Source organism: Seriola dumerili, unplaced genomic scaffold (genome assembly GCF_002260705.1).
Source record: "Seriola dumerili isolate Sdu_G_001 unplaced genomic scaffold, Sdu_1.0 BDQW01000138.1, whole genome shotgun sequence".
Lineage (NCBI taxonomy): Eukaryota > Metazoa > Chordata > Actinopteri > Carangiformes > Carangidae > Seriola > Seriola dumerili.
In genome coordinates this window covers 14,282,658-14,301,701 of record NW_019174393.1, presented here as the reverse complement: position 1 = coordinate 14,301,701, position 19,044 = coordinate 14,282,658, and the positions used below count along the sequence as shown (strand labels likewise).

Below are 19,044 nucleotides of genomic sequence, written 5' to 3'. Positions count from 1 at the left end.
GTGATGAATGTTTGTGCCTGTATTATGGTCTGTTCTGCTTTGTGATGGTGATCTGACAGTGCCTGATGAAGATCTCTGGCAGATTGAAACCTCGCTGTATGAAAATAGCTGGGAGCCGTTAGCACGGTGGGTGGATCTTTCGTCTGACTCTGGCCTTAAGTTTGATTTTTGATGCAGCACCTGTGAAAGTATTTTTGGATGTGCGTGTTTGTCTTTGGGAACACTTCGTATTGAGAGATGGACCAACGCATTGTTGGTTGTATGGGTTTTGGAGACAATAACAAACCTTACTCTTTAAGGCTGTTGAACGTACTCTTTCAATTCATACAAAAAGGGATAAAAAATCCCAAACTGGGCTTCGCCACATATCCTGCAGTGACGCCTAAAAGATGTTGCAGTAACCTCCAGCATGAATGAATGATAGCCAGCCGGTGTTTGAGGGACTCTGTTCAGGAGACTAGAGAACTCAGTCCTGCTCCATCGCCTCTGTCATGTAGGTACAGACCTCTGACTTCTCTCTGGAGGAAGACAAGAGGAAGGAGAATTCCCCTTTTTGAGAATCGGTTCAGTATTGGACAAAGAAATGTACTTACACTCCTGCTAGAACAGCTATGATCAGCACTGCTACTGACTACTGCTCAGGTCAGATCTCAGCTACAGATCTCTTCGTACAAAGACTTCCTGATGGTGATTGTCTGACTGCGTTAACTTGTCAAGATGAAACATTCACCCCACATCCTTTTCCCCCCTGCTGCAGGCTTATTAGACCCTCCTCCCCCTTTAACTACAAAAACATCACCGCAAACACCGGGCACATCCGCCTGAGATGTGACGCTTCAATAAGAAATGCACTTTCATCTCATCCAAGCTCCATTTACTATGAGAGCGGCCTAGTTTTAATCAGGTTTAAGGGTTTCTTCTCCCCTCTACTAGCATCTTTGATAGCTAATCTGTTTGAATGTCTTTTCTCTGCCATGCTGCGTTGTAGCATGGGAGCTGTTTGTCCCAGCGGGCTCTATCTGCTTTACAAAGAAAAGAGCTGTGAAGCACTCCTCCAACTTTGCATCATCACTGCTGTGTCACTAAATTGTTTGGCAGCAGTTTTTGTCCCACCCTGACTGGGTAACTTAATCTTATGCAAATCAGCTTTTAGCAGATTCATGGCTGGTATAAAAACCTCCAGAGTGCACCCGTTCACTTTAACAGTATATCAGCTTCTTTTTTTTTAGCACTGGCAGCTGAATGTTTTCCAGGTCTCACTCTTTTCACCTCAGATCTGAAGTAGTGTGAACATCAGGAAGTGGAGAAGCGTCACATTTTTAACAACTTTAACTACATATACTGTAGCTTGTTGAACACTCAAACTGGAATTGTCCCGAGTTATTGTGATTATTTTTCCATTAAATTTTCTAATTGTAGGAATGGTCTCAAATCCACAAATAAACATTTTGGTGCTGGTTTCAGGCCAACACAGTCGTCATCTTCCCGTCCTGCACCCGCACTGTTTTAACACTTGCGCCCATCTGTGCGCCCATGGGTGTGTTAGTCTTAAAATGAGGTGTGGTCAGGTGGATTGTTATCTTGAATTTTCCCCACCATAGTATCATGATAAACCAAAATATGTATTTACACTTGTCATCACTATAATATAAAGATGTCTAGCATTGTGATTTGTGTCGTTGCGTCTTTGTGGAGCTGTGAGCAGCACATTGATTCACTCTTCCTTGATGTTGCTGTGTGCATCAGGACTGGGCTCGCTAATCTGTGTTGTTATAAGAGTAATCCACTAAGGTGCAAGTGCAGCTGGCTTTTATAGGGAATGGTAGATGGCACTCTGATTGGTCTATTGCATGTGACGTAAAGAGACTAAGTACAACTCTTTTCTAACCATGCACCTGGTGCAGCGACCATTTTTTGACATGGATATGGATGCGCCCTAAATGCATTTGCGCCATGTGTTTTAGACTGACTGTTAAGATAGAGCCTTTCAGTGTTACTTTTCCTGCATTCATTGATTTTTTTTTTTTTTTTTTTTGCCACTTGGGGGCAGTGCAAAAAGGTGTGACCACAGCACTGACTTATTATCATCTTATAAAGTTCAACACACAGCTGCCTTTTTACAGATACAGTAAATAAAAAGCAATATTAGTATTTACTTGGAGTCCAGTTTTTGTCCACCTAACAAATTAGTTCATTTTTTCACTCTCTGTTTAGCTCTGTTTTAGTTTCCATCAAGGCTGAATGATGTGCAAAAAAAAATCATATTGTGATTATTTTGGCAGATATTGTGATTGCGAAATGAGTCACGATTTCAGTTGGAATTATGCATTTCATTTTCACTGTATTTTTTTGTTTTACATGAGGATGATGTAATTTTTGTTGGGGTTTGTACCAAACAAGCATGTTTCCTTACGTCTGGAGAATATGATTTGTAGGGCGGAGCGTCTCTATGGCACCACAACTCTTATGGTTCTAACAATGTACAACAATGACACATTTTACCTTTATCAAAAATATAGCAGCTCCTGCGATTTGGATATTGCAGTTAGCCACATTGTGATTTCAGTTATATTTTGATGACTCCTGAGGAAAATATCTGTCTCTCTGCTACAGTGAATGTTCAACTCTGTGCTGCTAACGTTGTCTGTTTGATATGGGTTCATGAGAACCTTTTTGTTTTTGCTTAAAACAGCTGGAAACAGGGTCACTTGTGAAATTGAATTAAAATATTAAAGTGGATGCCAAAAGGAAAATCCTGCAGACGCTAAAAGAGGAACTGCGGAGCTGAGGGATAATTCTCTGCGGGTGACACCTTTTTACATTTCATGTAGTCTTTTAATCATTGGTAATATAAAAATATTGATTAGTGCAGCTTTAATATGACAATTTTATTAATTATCTGGGATAAATAATCAGATGTGAAGTGATTTTGAACAGGTCCGTTCTCATTTCCTTTGTCTTCTGTGCAGAATTTCAGGCGTTCTTCCCCCTCACCTCCTCTGGCCTGACAGACCCACCAGCCCATCACCATGAACTACCTTCGCCGCCGCCTATCAGACAGCAGCTTTGTGGCCAACCTCCCCAACGGCTACATGATGGATCTGCAGAGGCCGACCCCTCCAGGTTCGTCCACTTCCTCTCCCGCCTCCCCGGCTACAGAGAGGCGGAACCCTGCGAGCGTCCCAAGCCAGACCCAGGGCACAGTCTCAGGCTCGGGCTCGGGCTCGGGCTCTGGCTCTGGCTCGGGCTCTGGCTCAGGCTCAGGCTCAGGCTCAGGCTCAGGCTCAGTGTCAGCCCCAGCCTCAGGCCCAGCTTTAGGCACAGGGAGCTTCCTCAGCTCCTTCTCCAGTGTGGTGAAGAGCGCTCAGATGGCCCAGAACGTCGCCGCCGCTGCACACGCTAAAGCAGCAGCTGCATCAGCTGAAGGTGCCTCTGCAGGAAGCAGTCAGCCAGCCAAGCCTGTCATACGCAAGCCCAAGATCCTGCTGGTGATTGATGATCAGCACACAGACTGGTGAGTGGAAGTTTCATGGTGTTAGCATGTGTGTGGGAGGGTAGTGGAGCTGCATGTTTTTTCTGAACTCTGCTGCTCAGGTCAAGAAATAAAACCACTGTTGTTTTTAAAAGACTTCCGTGAGCTGAATGACGGAGGGTTTGTTTCACACCAGTTCCTCGTTCAACACATGAAGAACTGAACTGTGAGTTATTTGTTTTTGAGGGTCCCGGTGCCAGATTTGTTCCAGTTCATTTAAAGTTTAGCTCCCTTGAAAATTTCCACAATGGATCACAAAAACCAGTCAGCGTCTTAGCTCACTCCTCATCTTTACTGACTGGAAGTAATGTCTCTGCGGTTCTGCTACAGGAAGCAGTCTAGTATCTAGAAAATAAAAGATGACAGTGCGACCTTTTACTTCTATAAAACACTTTATCTCAAGGCTTTCTTTAGATGATAGCTATTAAAGAAGGAAATGACATCTATATATACATGCAATATAATGATGATAATAATTATTTATATAGCACCTTAAAAAATGGAGTTCACAACAACAATAACAGCAATATAACAACAGAAAAGCCAAAGAAAAGCTGGACAGAAATGAGGTAAAGTTGGAGAGAAAAGATATGCAATATACTTATACTTACTCTATGTATCTAACTAATATGTTGTTTTCATGTCATTAAAATATTGGTTTTACATTTTTGGAAATACAAGTATTTACTTTTTAGCTGAGAGTTAGATGAAAAGATGGAAAACGTTTTCATGTCTGTGTATTAAGTACGGAGATAAAGCCAAGATAATTGTTAGCTTAGCTTAGTGTAAAGAATCGGGGGGGCAGCTACTCTGGCTCAGTCTAAAGTTAAAAAAATATGCCTACCAACACTTTTAAATATCATTAACACAGATGTTAAATTGTGTTCATTTAATTCATACACAAATAGAAATGTAAAAAAAGGACAATTTATGATTTGCGGAGAGTTACGTTTTGGAGACGCTGCATTCACCTAAACAAAAGTGCCAGGCAGAAGGATAAACTTTTATTTATCAAGAAACACTGTAGTTACAGCACGTAACTCCCCTTTAGCTCCTGACGGAGCCAGTTTAGCTGATTTCCCCGGTTTCCAGTCTTTATCCTCAGCTAGGCTAACCGTCTCCTGGCTAGTTAGGCTAACCGTCTCCTGGCTCCAGCTCCATATATAGACATATAGCCTACAATCTTCTCATCTGATTCTCACCAAGAAAGCAAGCAAAAACTTTGAAGTTATGCTTTTAACACTACAAGTCAGTACGCTAGCTAGCCAGTGAAATTTGTAAAAAAAAAAAAAAAAAAAATGTGTGCCCGCGGTGTGAAAAGTTCTTTTGTGGCTTAAGTTTCTGCTTTTTTTAGCTCCAGTTAAATCAAAAACATTCTTCAGGTTCAGTTTTGAAAGGAGTGAGCCACCCTGTTTTTTTTTGTTTTTTTTAATCACAGACTCGTATGTCCTTGACTTTAGCGGGCTTATACCACAGCTCTCTGTGCTGGAATAAAAATTGTCATGGTAACAAGGTAAGAGGAAGGTCCTTTACTTTGGAGATGACATCAAAATAAATGAACTTTAATGAGAAGAGATGAGTTCATCTGTCACCCACAGCACATAACCAACATGGTAGAAGCTGATATCAGCTGCCTTCTGCTGCAGCCGAATTGATTTCCAGAGCTGCAGTCGAGACATGCAGCGCCCAGTTTATCATGTTCGTCTTTTTGAGTCAATAAACCACTCTTCCGTTTCATGAACTGTTATTCTGTTGCCTGACATTTGCTGGTAAATGGACCTCAGTGAAGCTGTTATTGGCTCTTTCCAGCCCTTTTGAATTTATCCACAGAATTAGCTGGGATCATTATGTACCGAAGCATCTGTATCTGAGGCTCTGTGGGGAGATCACGCTGAGGTCTAAAAATGATCTCTAAATTAAAGCGCCCCGCTGACGGCCGTGTCAAAAGCACCAAAATTGCTCTCAGTTTTCTGAAACGGCTTGCAGCTTCTTTTCTTTAAGCTGGTTGGCCGAAATCCCAAACAGGCCTGTTCGGCTTCACGTCCTGGTGTTTGTGATGTGAGTCGTCGGGGGACCATCCAGCCTCTGAGGCTCTCTCTCTCTGAGGGACCGTCCCCTACCTAGAGAGAACAGCAGGGGTTGTTATTCACCTAAACAAAGTTGGTTACTCACATTATGAGAGGATAATGGAGGCTTTGACAGGTGGTCGGTTGCTTTTTGCGAATGAACTAGAGGGAAAGTAATTTTTGTTTGTGTATCAACAGCATCACCTGCACAACGTAATGCAATCTAGTGTAAGTCCCTCAAATCAATCCCACCTTTGTGGACTGTTTGTTTTGTTTTTGTTCAGACCGTGACTTAACATTACCGCAAAATTGAATCAGCACCTTTTTGAGGTCATAGTTTGTGTTGCTGTTGTATTGGATTACATTAAATTGTATCTGGAGCTTCGGTGAGCAGAGCTTGACACTAGAAATCTGTTCTCACGTTCATCTGAAGGGTGAAAGTGTCTCAGTGCTCACCTTGAAGGATAACAACCTCATATGCCCATGTTCTTTTAGTGTAAATGATTAATGGGGACAAAAATCTTTGCAATCAGTCCACTACTGAACAAGAACGGTAGACCTGGCAACTGCAAAACAGCGGCTAGAATGTAATAAACATCAAAGTCAAAGACAGATTAACTTTTAAAGCAGCACGTTTACTTTTCTCCACACCACACTTCCTGTCTCTAAGTCCCATGTCACTAAATTAACCAATTTTATTTAAAAAAAAATACAAAAATGTAAAATTGTAAACATAAATTTTTAAATGGTTAACTGTATAGACACTGTTGATATAGTCTTAGTAAATTAACTCAAATATACGGTATGACTTAACATGTAAACCTTACTATCACTATTCAAAGAAGAGTATTTTTAAATGTCTTAAAACATGTCTGGAGGGAGGGTAAAGATGTGCCTGTTTTGAAAACCTTTCTGGATGCAAAGCAAGTGACAAATGTAGAAATGATTGATTCCTGAAAGACTGTGTGGACATATCTGTGGAAACAGCTGAGTTTATATCACACCACTGATGGATCATTTCACTTTCAGTTGTTTAGTTTCTTAGGAAAAATGGGATCTGAATGTGAGATAGAGTTTATGTTTGTTCTGCAGTGAATGTTTGTACAGAGCAAAAATCTTCGGTCAACCTTTTTGGGTCTGTGGCACAGATGCAAACTGGTGTGGGTGGAAATCCAGAGAATCTCATATTTTAATGTCCATTGTATATAAAACCAAGAAAAACTTAGTTTAACATTTATATATACATTTGTATTTAAAAAATATATTTTTAGATGAGATTAAATTGGTTTGGATTTGAGTTGTAACTCAGACAGTTCCATTTTTGTCCACACAGTGGCACTGTAGTTCAGTCAAAGCTGCACAGAGAAACGCTTGTCAGTTCTCTTCATGCCTTGTTGTTTGTGTGTAGAAGTGAAGGGCTGTGACCAGCAGATGGGGATGTCTGACAGCCTTAAAGTGTTTTGGTTTACAGATGTTCTGTAATCAGCACCAGATCTTCTCAGTCAGAGCAGGACGTCTACCACTTACACAGACTGAAATACTCTGCTTCACACTGAAGTGATTCTGATGAAAGTGGATGTTAATCTCCATCAGTCCACATTTTCAGGGTTGACCTTGAAGTGGAGTCATGCTCTTGGTTCATATTAAAGGTCCCATATTGTATAAAGGTAGATGTCCATATCTTTTTGATTATAAAGCAGGTCTAGGTTCTATATTAATACTGTGAAAGTATCAAAGCCTCAGTCCACAGAGAAATGCACACAGCCTGTATTCAGGAACTGAGCCTGAAAACCAGCTGTCAGGACTTCTGGAACTTTGTGATGTCACAACAAAGCAGTCACTGCTCTTAAGCCCCGCCGACCTGGACCCTACATCCAACCTTGCAGGATTTGCTTTCTCTGAGTGTTTACCTGAGATCTGCTTTATTTTTATATATCACTCAGAAAACAGTCAGCCAATCAGAAGAGAGGCTCAGAGCCTCTTCTCTTCTGATTGGCTCACCGACCTGTTGTTACTAGAGCGCCAGAGAGAAGCCTGAGAGAGGAGATATAAAACTACATTGAGATGGTTTTCAGTTCTTAAAACCACAAATATATCCTCCATGGATCAACACTTCAAATAAAACACATTAAAAATGTAAAATACGGGACCTTAAAGATGAACCTTCACACTGGAAGAAACCAATCCAAACATAGAGTAAAATTCTCCCTGAAATCAGACTGAGCTGCACGCACTCATCTTTAGTTTCCAGGACCTGGAACGTGACTTCTGGGACATGATCATCCTAAGGTTTTCTGCTGCTGAATGTCACATCTTTACCATTTAGAAAACAGGCAATTGCAGTTTGAAAGTAATAATTAGCGCTGGCATTGACAACAACATCCAATACAAGGATTTCCTTGCTATTCTGAACCCTTGATCATAGGTTTTCAAACTGTGGGGCAGGCCTCCCCAGGGGGGCACAGGAGAGTTGAAGGTGGGGCGCAGAGACAAGAAGCAAAAAGACCGGTGGAGATGAAATAGACAGGTCGATATGTCAGTTAGTTGTTGTCATTTGGCTTGTTCATCAACACGGTCAACGGCAGCAGCAGTGACTTTGACAGACAGTTCATGGAGGCAGTACAAGGTGCTGTAACCGCATCACACGTCATGAGTCATGACTCAGTCAAATCTGTACACACAGACATGATACACACATTTTTTTGGATTAAGCGTGACTTATACTTTCCACGGATGTCACTATTGCTGGTATACATTACAAATAATTGTCCATGAAACCGCTTAGAATCACAATTTTTCTTCAGTATCACAGTAATCCAGTGATAGTCATCTGAACGTCCATGGGGACACTGCCAAGTTGCCACAATATAAACAAACTCAGTTACAGTTGTCTCGATTCGTCTCAAGTCTTCAAACTCTAAAGGCTTATGGTCAGTTATAGCCCTCATACTTTGTCTTCTAAAGCCTGGCTGAGTGAGAGAGGGAGGACTTTTAGGTTATCAGTGGGTTTTTTTATTTGGAATCAAATGAGAGGAACACTTGGATGTCTCTTTACAGCAGTGTGTGAAATAGGCCTCTCAGTCAGATTGTGCACTTTTATTTCTAGATCTACCCTTTCTGTCGTATTAGCTTTGAGCTGCTGCGGCTGCTGTTAGAGATAAGACTGCGAACACACTGAACTCAAAACTCTCATAAATGTCCTGATGTCTGTCTCAAGATCATTTTAAAAAGCTCACAAAGTGACTCTAAACCCGAGACCTTTCTCCGATGGTTAATTTGAATATAATATAGAAATGTCAAATGCCTCAGAGGACACTGTGAAAGCTGCAGGTAGCTTGAACGGTTAATGCTCCGCCCCCTGAGACAAGGTCAACTTGTGAAAAAGACCAAATATTTGTCTGCTGCTTTGGCAACGTGTCTGTGTCGTTGACTGTAAAGACAATGTGAAACCTGCTTTTGGGCGACTGAGTCCTCTCGCTGTTGTTGATCCAGGGACATTAGGAAATAGGTGTACTAGGTGTACAGTCTGCTGCTCTGCTGGTGAAACCCCGCCGACCAAATGTGTTCTTTATTTTATGGCCCTGTAGCGACTCCAGATGTAATCTTGTTCTTATTTCTTAAGCCACCATGTGGTCTGCAAGTCTTCCAGGGAGTTTCTCTTTAAACAGATGTGTTGTGTTTTTCATGCATTTCCATAAATCAACATTGATCTTATCCCATCTGCAGTCACCAGTTTAACTTGGGCCACAGCAGCCAAGAAAACAGTTTTATCTGGAGGAAAACCTGAGTCAGGTTCAGTCGCAGCACAGCGGCGTTGTAACCATCCGCCAACACCTCTCAGCACTAACGGAAACCACACAGCTTCAGTCCGAGTGTTCAAAAAGAGAGACACGTGATCAGCTCAGGGAAGGAAACACTTGAATGTGTTTGTAGCTGTTCTGACGGCCACGCTTGAAGGTGGAGTGAGAAGTCAGCTGTGACAGAGGGACAAGATGCAGTGATGTTTAAATGTGGGCTTAATGGTGCACATGTTCTCACAGTGTCTACTGGAAGGGACTCATAGTGTTGAAGCATACTGGTGTATTAGCAGTGTCCCTTCACCTTGCTGGACCCTGTTTTAACATGGCTCTGATAAGTCCTGGTCTACTGTTTGTTAAATATGATGCCAGGTTTCATGCAGAACTTTTTAACTGCATTCAAGCATTAATTTGTGACGGACGGTTTGTTGATGATCTGTTGTATGACACTTATGACTCTGGACTAATAAAACATGGATGCACTCTAAAATAAGTCTTTTATGAAAGTACAAGATTTTTTTGAGAAATAAAAAAATCTAAGTAATTGTCTTGAACCTTTGCGGTGATGCAGGACAGGAGGTTACTCATCAGATTGAGCAGTCTCTCTGAATTCGAAGGCTGGTGAACATATCAATGTGGAAGAGGAGGGTGTCTGTCCATCCATCGCTGCCTGCCTTGGGGTTGAATTTCCTCCTGGGCATTCCATCAGAGAGGCTGAGGTCTCTGGGGAAACGGTGCTCTGTCCTGACAGGCTTGGCCTCCAGCAATGACTGATGCACAATAGCAGTACACAGCACTGAGGCAAAGACTCCGAGAGCATCACCGTCACCACCAACAATCCCTCCTTTTCTGCCTCTCTGTCTCTCTCTCCTCCTCTCTCTCTCAGGCTGACACCTAAGACGTTTTGCCAAGAAACTGTCCGTCTGTTTGCAGTGTGTTCTGAACGATATGAGCATCCGATTGCTCAATTTAGCCCCTCTCTGGCAAAGTGTTTACGTCTTCATGTACGCTGAGATCCTCTGCTCGCTCTGAACCACATGAAGAGGGTTTTAATATCATGTTTTGTCAAAAGAAAAAAGAAGGGAGCCCACATGCTGAACGTCTCAAGCGTAAAAAGAAGTAGTACATCATCTTGTGGCATTTATTAATCCATGCTTTGCTTCATGGAACTGCAAAAGTGCAAATACCAACATCACAAAGTACCGCAATATTTACTCAGAGCTTACTTAAAAGGTTAAGACAGTTCGGTACAACTCCAGGACAATTTAGTCCCACTGTCTCCTGACATGTCTGGTGATCAGATCAGAGTGTCTGGAGATCCATAAACCATGACATCCCAGACATCTCTGGTCAGGTTTTGATGAAACCGAGAGGGATGGTGCAGTGTCACACCAGAATGTAGAAAAATCAATTTCCCTGCCTTCACAGGGGTCCTGTAATTGAATGACACCATTTTCAGCCTCTACCACTGCAGGAACTTTGACAGAAACTGTGAGAGAGGGTATACAGTGCTGAAGCTATACTTTCGGTGTTTGAATTGAGTGTGGAGGGAAACATTGTGTTTTTGGTTAAAAGAACTACTTCATTAAGTTTAGGAGGCCATTATTGTGACAGCAGGAATTATAATGCTGTGGTTTAGGTATGGAATAGTCATTTTTAAAAGAATATATATATATGTGTGTGTTGACTGTCAGTGGGGGACAGGAAGGATTCAGAGGTTCATGCTATCTCATGCAGAAGACATGATCCCTGGTGTGGTTCTAACAAATTACAATTTGATCCAAAGACAACACTATAAATGAAGTGTTACATTTTCAGTTTAAAAGCTGACAGCTCAAGTTAATGTGTCTCTAAATTGTGGTTGCACCAAATGGTTTAATAAATTAGTGCTACAAATACAAGCAAAAGTTAAAGTGACCGTTATAAATATTTTTTGTATTAACAATTGCTCACATGACTATTTTAATGTGAAAGGAATTGCTTGTAGTAACAAACCCACAGAGAAATACCACTTGAGAATCATCAGCCCACAGAGAAGCAGCTGACTGACAATGTTAACATTCGCTCTGTGAATATGGAAGACGTTTTTAGCAGCTAAAGAGACTTCCATCAGAATTTGGTGGAGACCAAAAATAGAGTTAAAAGGAGAGTGAATATTATTTGTTAGATGGACATAAGACGACAAGTTTGCTCTACAAACTTAAAAGGTGATCATTACACGAGTGTTGTGTTTACACTTTGTTTTTGTTGCCCACGAGTGGCCGAAACTCGGTTTTGATCCATTGACAGTTTATGGTTTTGATAAGCAACAACTACACTATCAGTACAGTTATAATCCTAATACTTTTCCTAATACTAATAGGAAACTTGCACCGTTCATAGTAGCAAACATGAGCTAAACCAACACAAGAAAAATGTAATCTTCATGTAAAAATATGTGGCTGGTATAGAAAATCTCCTCTGTAAACACTGCAGTGTTAGCATAACATCAGGTTTAGCGGAGTGGATACAAATAGGAGCAGGAGGGACGATTGGTTGTGTCTACATACATGACTCACACGCTTTCTATTAGCGGCACAAAAAAGAGAACTTATTCTCATGGTAAAAGAAAAGAGGAATTCAGCTCCATGCTGTTTATATAGTGGGTGTGTGCACGACTGGAAGAAGCCCAGAACTCTTTGTGGAGCTGAATGTTTACATTTGAACACATGTAACGCGCTTGTTCAAATCAGAGAGCCCTGTAAATTAAATTGATCACTCGGAGTGACGACATGTTTTGCAATACCTTGAAATGCATACCAGTCATTTTTAAGCGGTGAGCCTGTGGACCCTGCCTCATGCTCTGTGATGGTGGTGGTCCAGGGTGACAGGGGGCATTGCCTGTCTAGTATGTAGGTCATGCTGAAGATTCATGGCTTCCAAAATTACAGAGAATGAGACAGCAAGGGACCCAAAACTTTAAAGGCCCACAGCTGGGAGATGTTAACTTCCAGATCCTCCTCAGTGACTGTAATGAATGTTAATGAAGGGACTGGACAGGACAGATGTAGGGGGATGAAAAACAAATAGGCAGACACAGGGAAGACAAGTGGAGGAGGAAAGAGGCTTTGTTTGTTGATAGGCTCTGAGAAAAACGCTGCAAAAGGAAAATGTGTTTCGGTGTGGGCAGGTCGAGAGGCTCTCTAAATCCCAAACAGCCTGTCCCAGTAACCGAAGGGCCACAGCATGTACCCTACATCCTCCACTACACACAGCTCCAGCACTGAAGCCCTTGACAGATTGTTAACTGTCCCACGCCTGTCAGGGGTGAGAGTTCAACGCTGAGACCTGTAGAGCACTGGGCCGCAACATGGCTGTAAACACAAAGCGGTAAAATGGCTTGAATCTGAAATCAACAAGCTAACTGAGATCTCCATCTTTAAGTATTTAAGTCATTGTCAAGTATGTTTAGTTGTAGAGTTTCTCCAAAATAAGAACTATTTTCCCATGAACACTGTTGCATAGTAAGGCTCGAGATTGGTTGGTTGGCCCGCCATTTCAGTCCAGACTCGACAGCTATTGGACGGATTGCCATTAAATTTGATCCCGACATTCATGGTCCCCTCACAATCAACTGTAAAAACTTTGGTGATCCCATAACTTTTACTCTAGTGCCATTGTCAGATCCGATTTGTAATTTCTCCAACACTTTGGTTTGGTGTACCTTGTGTTTAGTGATAATTAGCAAATGTCAGAATACCTAGATGCTAAATGTAGACGGTGAGCATGGAGAGCGTTATATCAGGTAACATTTGCCGGGTTTCCAGTGCAGTTTTGTGTAAAATAGATTGCGATTTTTAAGAAAAGTCGACAAAACACAATCGTGAATGGTCTGTGTTTCCACTGAGTTATGTTATACGAATAAAGATTCGTTTTCTCCTCTCGCGATATCATTCCAATTAAACATGACGACGGACTTCCAGCAGTCTGCCTCTCGGTTGGAACAAGGCGCAACGACTTGAATACGAAGAAAGTGTTTCCATTTCAATTTTGTGAAATATCCTTTTGTGGAATAGTCTGAAAAATCACCTCGTGCATGCATGTACATTTTTTTGAAATTGAAAAAATGTACATGCATGCTCACATTAGCATTTAGCATGTAGCACTGCTGTACAGCCTCGCCCTTAGTCTTGGTAACTGTCTGAACATCAGAGGAGAAGAGCAGTGTAGAGAAGACAGTCAAGTCATAGGAAGTTGAATGAGACTGGTTTTGACTCAGCCCTGGTGGGATGGCACGATAGCAAAAGTCCAGTAAAAGAAAAATCAAGTTTAACTGAAACAATGTCAGCTTCCCACTGTGGTTTTTCTGTATACATACTCCATCTTTAAATACCACAGTGAATCCACATATGTCTCTTGGTCTGTCTAAATACTGCAGGTCTGATGGTTAGAGAGATAACTCTTCCAGTAACTGCAAGTTCACAGACCGCAAACAAACAAGTGCTAAAAAAGTTGTCTTTTCCCCCTTTTGATCGTCACAAAGCTCCTAAACGTCAGAGCAGTGTGAGACATCGGTGTAACTGGAATAGATGTTGTTGTGTTTTTTCCAGCTAAATTTACCCACCAAAGTACATTTATCTGATTTATTGCTGCAAATGATAACCATGTCCTTGCTGTTGCCTCGCTCTGTATATTGTTGGGGAGTTTGTGTGAAAATCTAAGTCATCAACTTGTTACAAGGCAAACATCCACTAAGATCATTAAGACAGCCTCAGTTTCACCTTGACCACAAACTGCTGTCACCGAGAATATGGGAGAGAAAATAAAAAGTATCAGTGAGTCGTCCTTATTAACAGCACTTTATTTTATTCTCTGCCAAGGGATTCTGTTGACTCGAAGCCCCACAAGGTCAGATTCTGTAATCATGGAAAATATGAGTCATTATTTTGCCCGTTCACAAGGTATTTTGGAAGGTCTGTTGAAATTTCAGCTCTCCTTCCATCAAATAAACAAAAGGGTATTTTAAGGTTGTTTTGACTGTTAGTAGTGTTTGCCGCCCGTACACTGTACTGTTGGTACAGGAGAGGAATCCACATGTTGAAGTACATATATGACCTAAAGAGACAAATCAATCTAAGCATTACAGGTGTTTATATTCTACACTCTGATTATTCTCTGAAATTTGATTCTACCTAAATAAAAGATTTTTATAATAAGATTTTTTTGTCTCATTTTCCCATGCAGGGCCAAGTATTTCCGAGGGAAGAAGCTGAATGGAGAGTACGAGATCCGGGTGGAGCAGGTACAGTAGATTTAACTTACATTCTGTCCAATGAAATATTTGAATTAGTTAGTAGCCAATGCAAAAGCTTCCATCAAACAGAATTATTTTTAATAGATTATTTCTAAGGAAAGTCTAAAGGTATAATGTGCAACAAGGTGAACCAGTATAAAACAATAATTGCTGTTTCCACCACTGAGTGCATTATTTTCTATCTTGGAACACTTTAGAGTGCATTATCACTTATACCATGCAACTTATACATTTTTTTTTTACTATGTTATAAACTATACCACTGGAATGAGTCTCCTTATGAAATCTATTATACACACCCTGAAGATAGACAGCTACACTGTGGGAATACTGGCGCCACCCTGACCTTTCATACCCAGTCAGCTACTTGATATGTGGTCATCCATTCAAACCTTTCTTTAAAGCAATGGTTCCAAACCTTTTTTCAACTCATGGCTCACTTTAAAATCTCAAAAATGTTGGTGGCCCACATCTGACCCCATAACAATATGGAGGCCATATATTGCATTCTCAGAGCACTTTTTGGTTTAGTGATAATGATCAAACATTCAGGATTGAACTGAAAACAGAGGAAGCTCAGATTTTCTTTTTTGTTTGACCGAGGAGGGACTTGCCTCTGTTTCCTTTTTATTCTTTTTCTTTTTGCTAACCAGCTATCCATTTTGATACGCAAATTTATACTATGGATGTAATCTGTTAGTGTGCAATCAGACTGAGATAACAAACAAGTAAACGATGTGGTCAGTGGTAGGCCAGTGATCAGCCTCCATACAAAAAAAAAAAAACAATGAAAGAGTTTTTAAACATTTATTTTCCATTTTAAAACATTTAAAAACATTATATATATATTATATATATCTTTTCGAGAAAATCTTTGCGACCCTAGAAGCGAGCCTCAGCCCACAGGTTGGGAACCACTGCTTTAAAGGAATAGTCTGACGTTTTGGGAAATATGTTGATTGACTTTCTAGCCAAGATGAGATGATTGATGTTCTGATCTGTGTGTTAAGTATAGACATAATAGCTAAGAGGCCATTAGCTTAGCTTTGTATAAATACTGGAAGTATTGGTTGCGAAGTTGGGAGCAAAGAGGAATATCTCCCCCAATGCTGAACTATTCCTTTAAAGTAGCCTGAATTTAATTCAACATAATTGTGCCAATAATATATACAGTATGCACAGAAATATGTTTATAAGTCTAGACATACAGTATTTACAATGTGTAGATAACATCTAATTTACCTCAGAGAACTGTTGGGTTATACATCTGCAACCCATTGTTGAGACTGGAGCTGTCTTTGAAATGAAGTGGTGGGTTTTTATGGGAGAAGGAAAAAGGGACCACAAAAAGCTGGACCGGTGATTTTATAGCCTGTTTGCTCAACTCTCTACTGTTGTGGTCACATCCTCTTTCAGGGAGGAGTTGGGGCTGGAGTGCGTCGAGATTTTTCTATTGTTTTTTTTTTTTTTTAATCTTGTGGTGCTACAGCTATTGAACCCCATTAAAAACTGGCAGAGTTAAAGAGGCCCCTTGAGTTGAGTGTGAGGGAGGTCTATACAAGTCCTCCAAAGCTCCGCTATAGGTCCCACTGACCTACTTAGATCTCGTTGGATCCTCCACTCTTTCCCACAAGCCCTCCACTCTGACTATAACAAGTCAGCTGCTAATTGCCTTCAGCAGCCAGACTCTTCATAGGCTGTTTGTGCACCTCGCTGAGAGCCGTAAGACGATGGAAACCCAATCTCTGTGTGAAAACTTTGCGACATGCTGAGATCAACCCTTTTAGGGGATGACAATAAAAGCAGAGAGGGCCATTTCACTTTCTCCTCCCTATTTTGATGACGACGGATGTGATGAATAGACTTTTACAATGGCCTGCACCAATACTGAAACACAGCACCAACCGTTGTAGTGCATTTTATGCTTTTTACATTTATCTGTAATGGTGAATATCTTAATGATTTTAGCTCCCAAAGCCGTTTTATATGATTCTTTTTGAACCATACTATGATATCATATTGTTTTCTTCATCTTGTTTGCATGGACATTGAACTTGGCCAATATATGCTGGCTGTCATCTATCATCTTCATGCTGTATAAGCTCTCTGAAGCAGTGCTCATAAGCCCCAAACCGACAGAACTCTTCTCTGCAGTACTTGCTGCCATATAAGGTACCATCTGTAGACTGAAGCACAGACTCACCACAGCATGTGATGCTGCAGTGAGGAGGCCTGATGCCAACCTGTAGGAGAGCAAGAGAGAGAGAAGCTTTGATTCTCAGATGTGATCTCTCATTAAGGCTGCCCTGCCACCTCCACCTTCCCCAGCCACTGCTCCATAGTAAATGTGTGCACCCATTGTTGTAGATCATTCCTTCTCATTTACATGACCCACTTTGAAGTTACATTTGGCAGACGCCTGAGGTCCTGTGTTCACCGGGTAACTCCTTTTTACCAGTAAATACCACTAAACAGATGCTTGTGGGAGCACCGGTGGTGGTTCTCTGTGCTCCTCTGTGACTAATAAAAACAGGCTTGAAGCCTTTGCCTTTTCACATTTGATGAAATATGGTCAGTAGTGCAAAACACACCAAGCAATCCTCACAGTCTGATTTGTATAACAGCATACCATTTGGGTTCCAAATGAGAAACACAGACAGAAATGTGAGCATAATGTGCAGTTGCATCAGGTCAGTTCTCGTACATCTTGAGCCTGTGACTCACTGAAATAAAATAAAATAAAAAAAAAAAACAATAGCCATTCAGTTTCTTTTCCAAAACATAAATCTTTTCTTTACAATACTGTCATAATGCAGTTAAAATCCTACTAAAAGTTTTAACTAGTTTTAGTAGTCTAATTAGCCAACTTTTGCCACCATGAGCTGTACTTAAGTTTATTTTTCCAGTTTCTGTACTTTACATGAGTAGTATTGTTTTTGGAAACTCCACTGCACTTAAAAGACAAATATTGTACTTTTGACTCCACTGCATTTCTATGAAGTACTTGTTACTTTGAAGCAGCTTTTAGTCAGTAGAATGAATTGTATTTTATTTTGAAAATGTGATTGACCAAGAATATTCTTCACTAGAGCATCCATGGCCTTATCTAAGTCCATGTTTGAAATTTTAGAAATAAAATTTCATTCAGTTTTCTAAATGTTTGCTGTGTTTACCACGACCAAACTTCATCACTGCCTTAAAGAAAAAGGAAATATGAAATGACAATGGCTCCTTTTGTTGATTCAGTTTTATGTTTTTATGGCCATTTTTATCAGCTTTGTATCATATTTTACAAGCTCTTTATTCTCCAGGTTCTACAGTCAGTCAGTTCATTCAGTAGGTTGTTTCAGTCATTAGGTTCTGTAAATGTGTAACAATACAACAATGTGTCGACATAAAGTACTTTTGAATATTTTTTTAAATCAAGTACTGGAGTAAAAATCTGACTGAACAACTTTCCCTTGTTTTGGATTTGACCAAGGAGTTGTGGACTTTGCCCACCTCTGCCCCTGAGTGTATTAAATCGAGCAAGGGCGTGTTTTATTGTTTAAGAATGAACCTTTTCATTTGTAAGAAGGAAAATGTGATATTTCTCACTTTAACGGTTGACACACAGATTCTGACCCATTTCTTTATACAGATATCCTTGGGGAGTTTTATCTCACAGTAGGTGGCTGTGGTTAACTCGGCCCACTGACTCAACCGATTTGTTATCTTAACATAGCCTCACTACTTCATACTCAAACCCGGAGATTTGGGTATGTGTATCCAGACTAGTGGTGTGTTCCAGATCTTTCGGGATTAGGTTTTGCATACAATGGCTTTTGTATGACTTTGAAGTATCTTGGATGTGTGCAATACAGTGGCAGTGCCAAGCTAAGGGCCTCTTTATCTGACAACTTGGGTGTTGTATGTTGTCACCCCGCTTGTGATGCTTGGCATTTTGAAAATTATGACAGTCTACTGTAAAAATGCCAAAAATGTTGACCAGCTGCAGTCAGTCGATCGCAGACATGATTACACCCAACAAAAGGCTGCCAAGCAATCTGCCTGTTTACTACACCCGAGCCATAAACGCTGCAATTTACACAACTGGACAAATTAGCCAGTTAAATATGAAGAGGCCTGTTGTTTGTGAAAGGACGAGGGGCGGTTCTTCAGTGTTGCCGAACCAAGCGTGGTTTGGGTCGTGCGGGGCAACATCTGCTCAACAGGCGCATGACCTCAGCGCTGTCCACAGTCCTTTCTGCTGCAGTCATGGCAGCTCACAGGCAGTTGGCTGTATGTTATCCGTACCCTTTTTTGGCTTGGATTTGCCTATGACATAGAGCATCTGGGTTGAACTTGCTCAGGACA

The 19,044-nt window shown here is 40.9% G+C and overlaps 1 protein-coding gene across 1 annotated transcript in view; it reads left to right on the top strand.

The window, feature by feature from the left end:
* syn3 (synapsin III) overlaps nt 1–19,044 on the top strand; it is a 106,879-nt gene that overhangs the window by 8,609 nt on the left and 79,226 nt on the right. The window contains exons 2-4 of the mRNA XM_022749796.1: nt 2,970–3,198; nt 3,289–3,514; nt 14,619–14,676. Of these exons, the coding sequence (XP_022605517.1) occupies nt 3,030–3,198; nt 3,289–3,514; nt 14,619–14,676 (453 nt within the window). The 5' untranslated portion in view covers nt 2,970–3,029. The remainder of the gene's footprint in view (nt 1–2,969; nt 3,199–3,288; nt 3,515–14,618; nt 14,677–19,044) is intronic.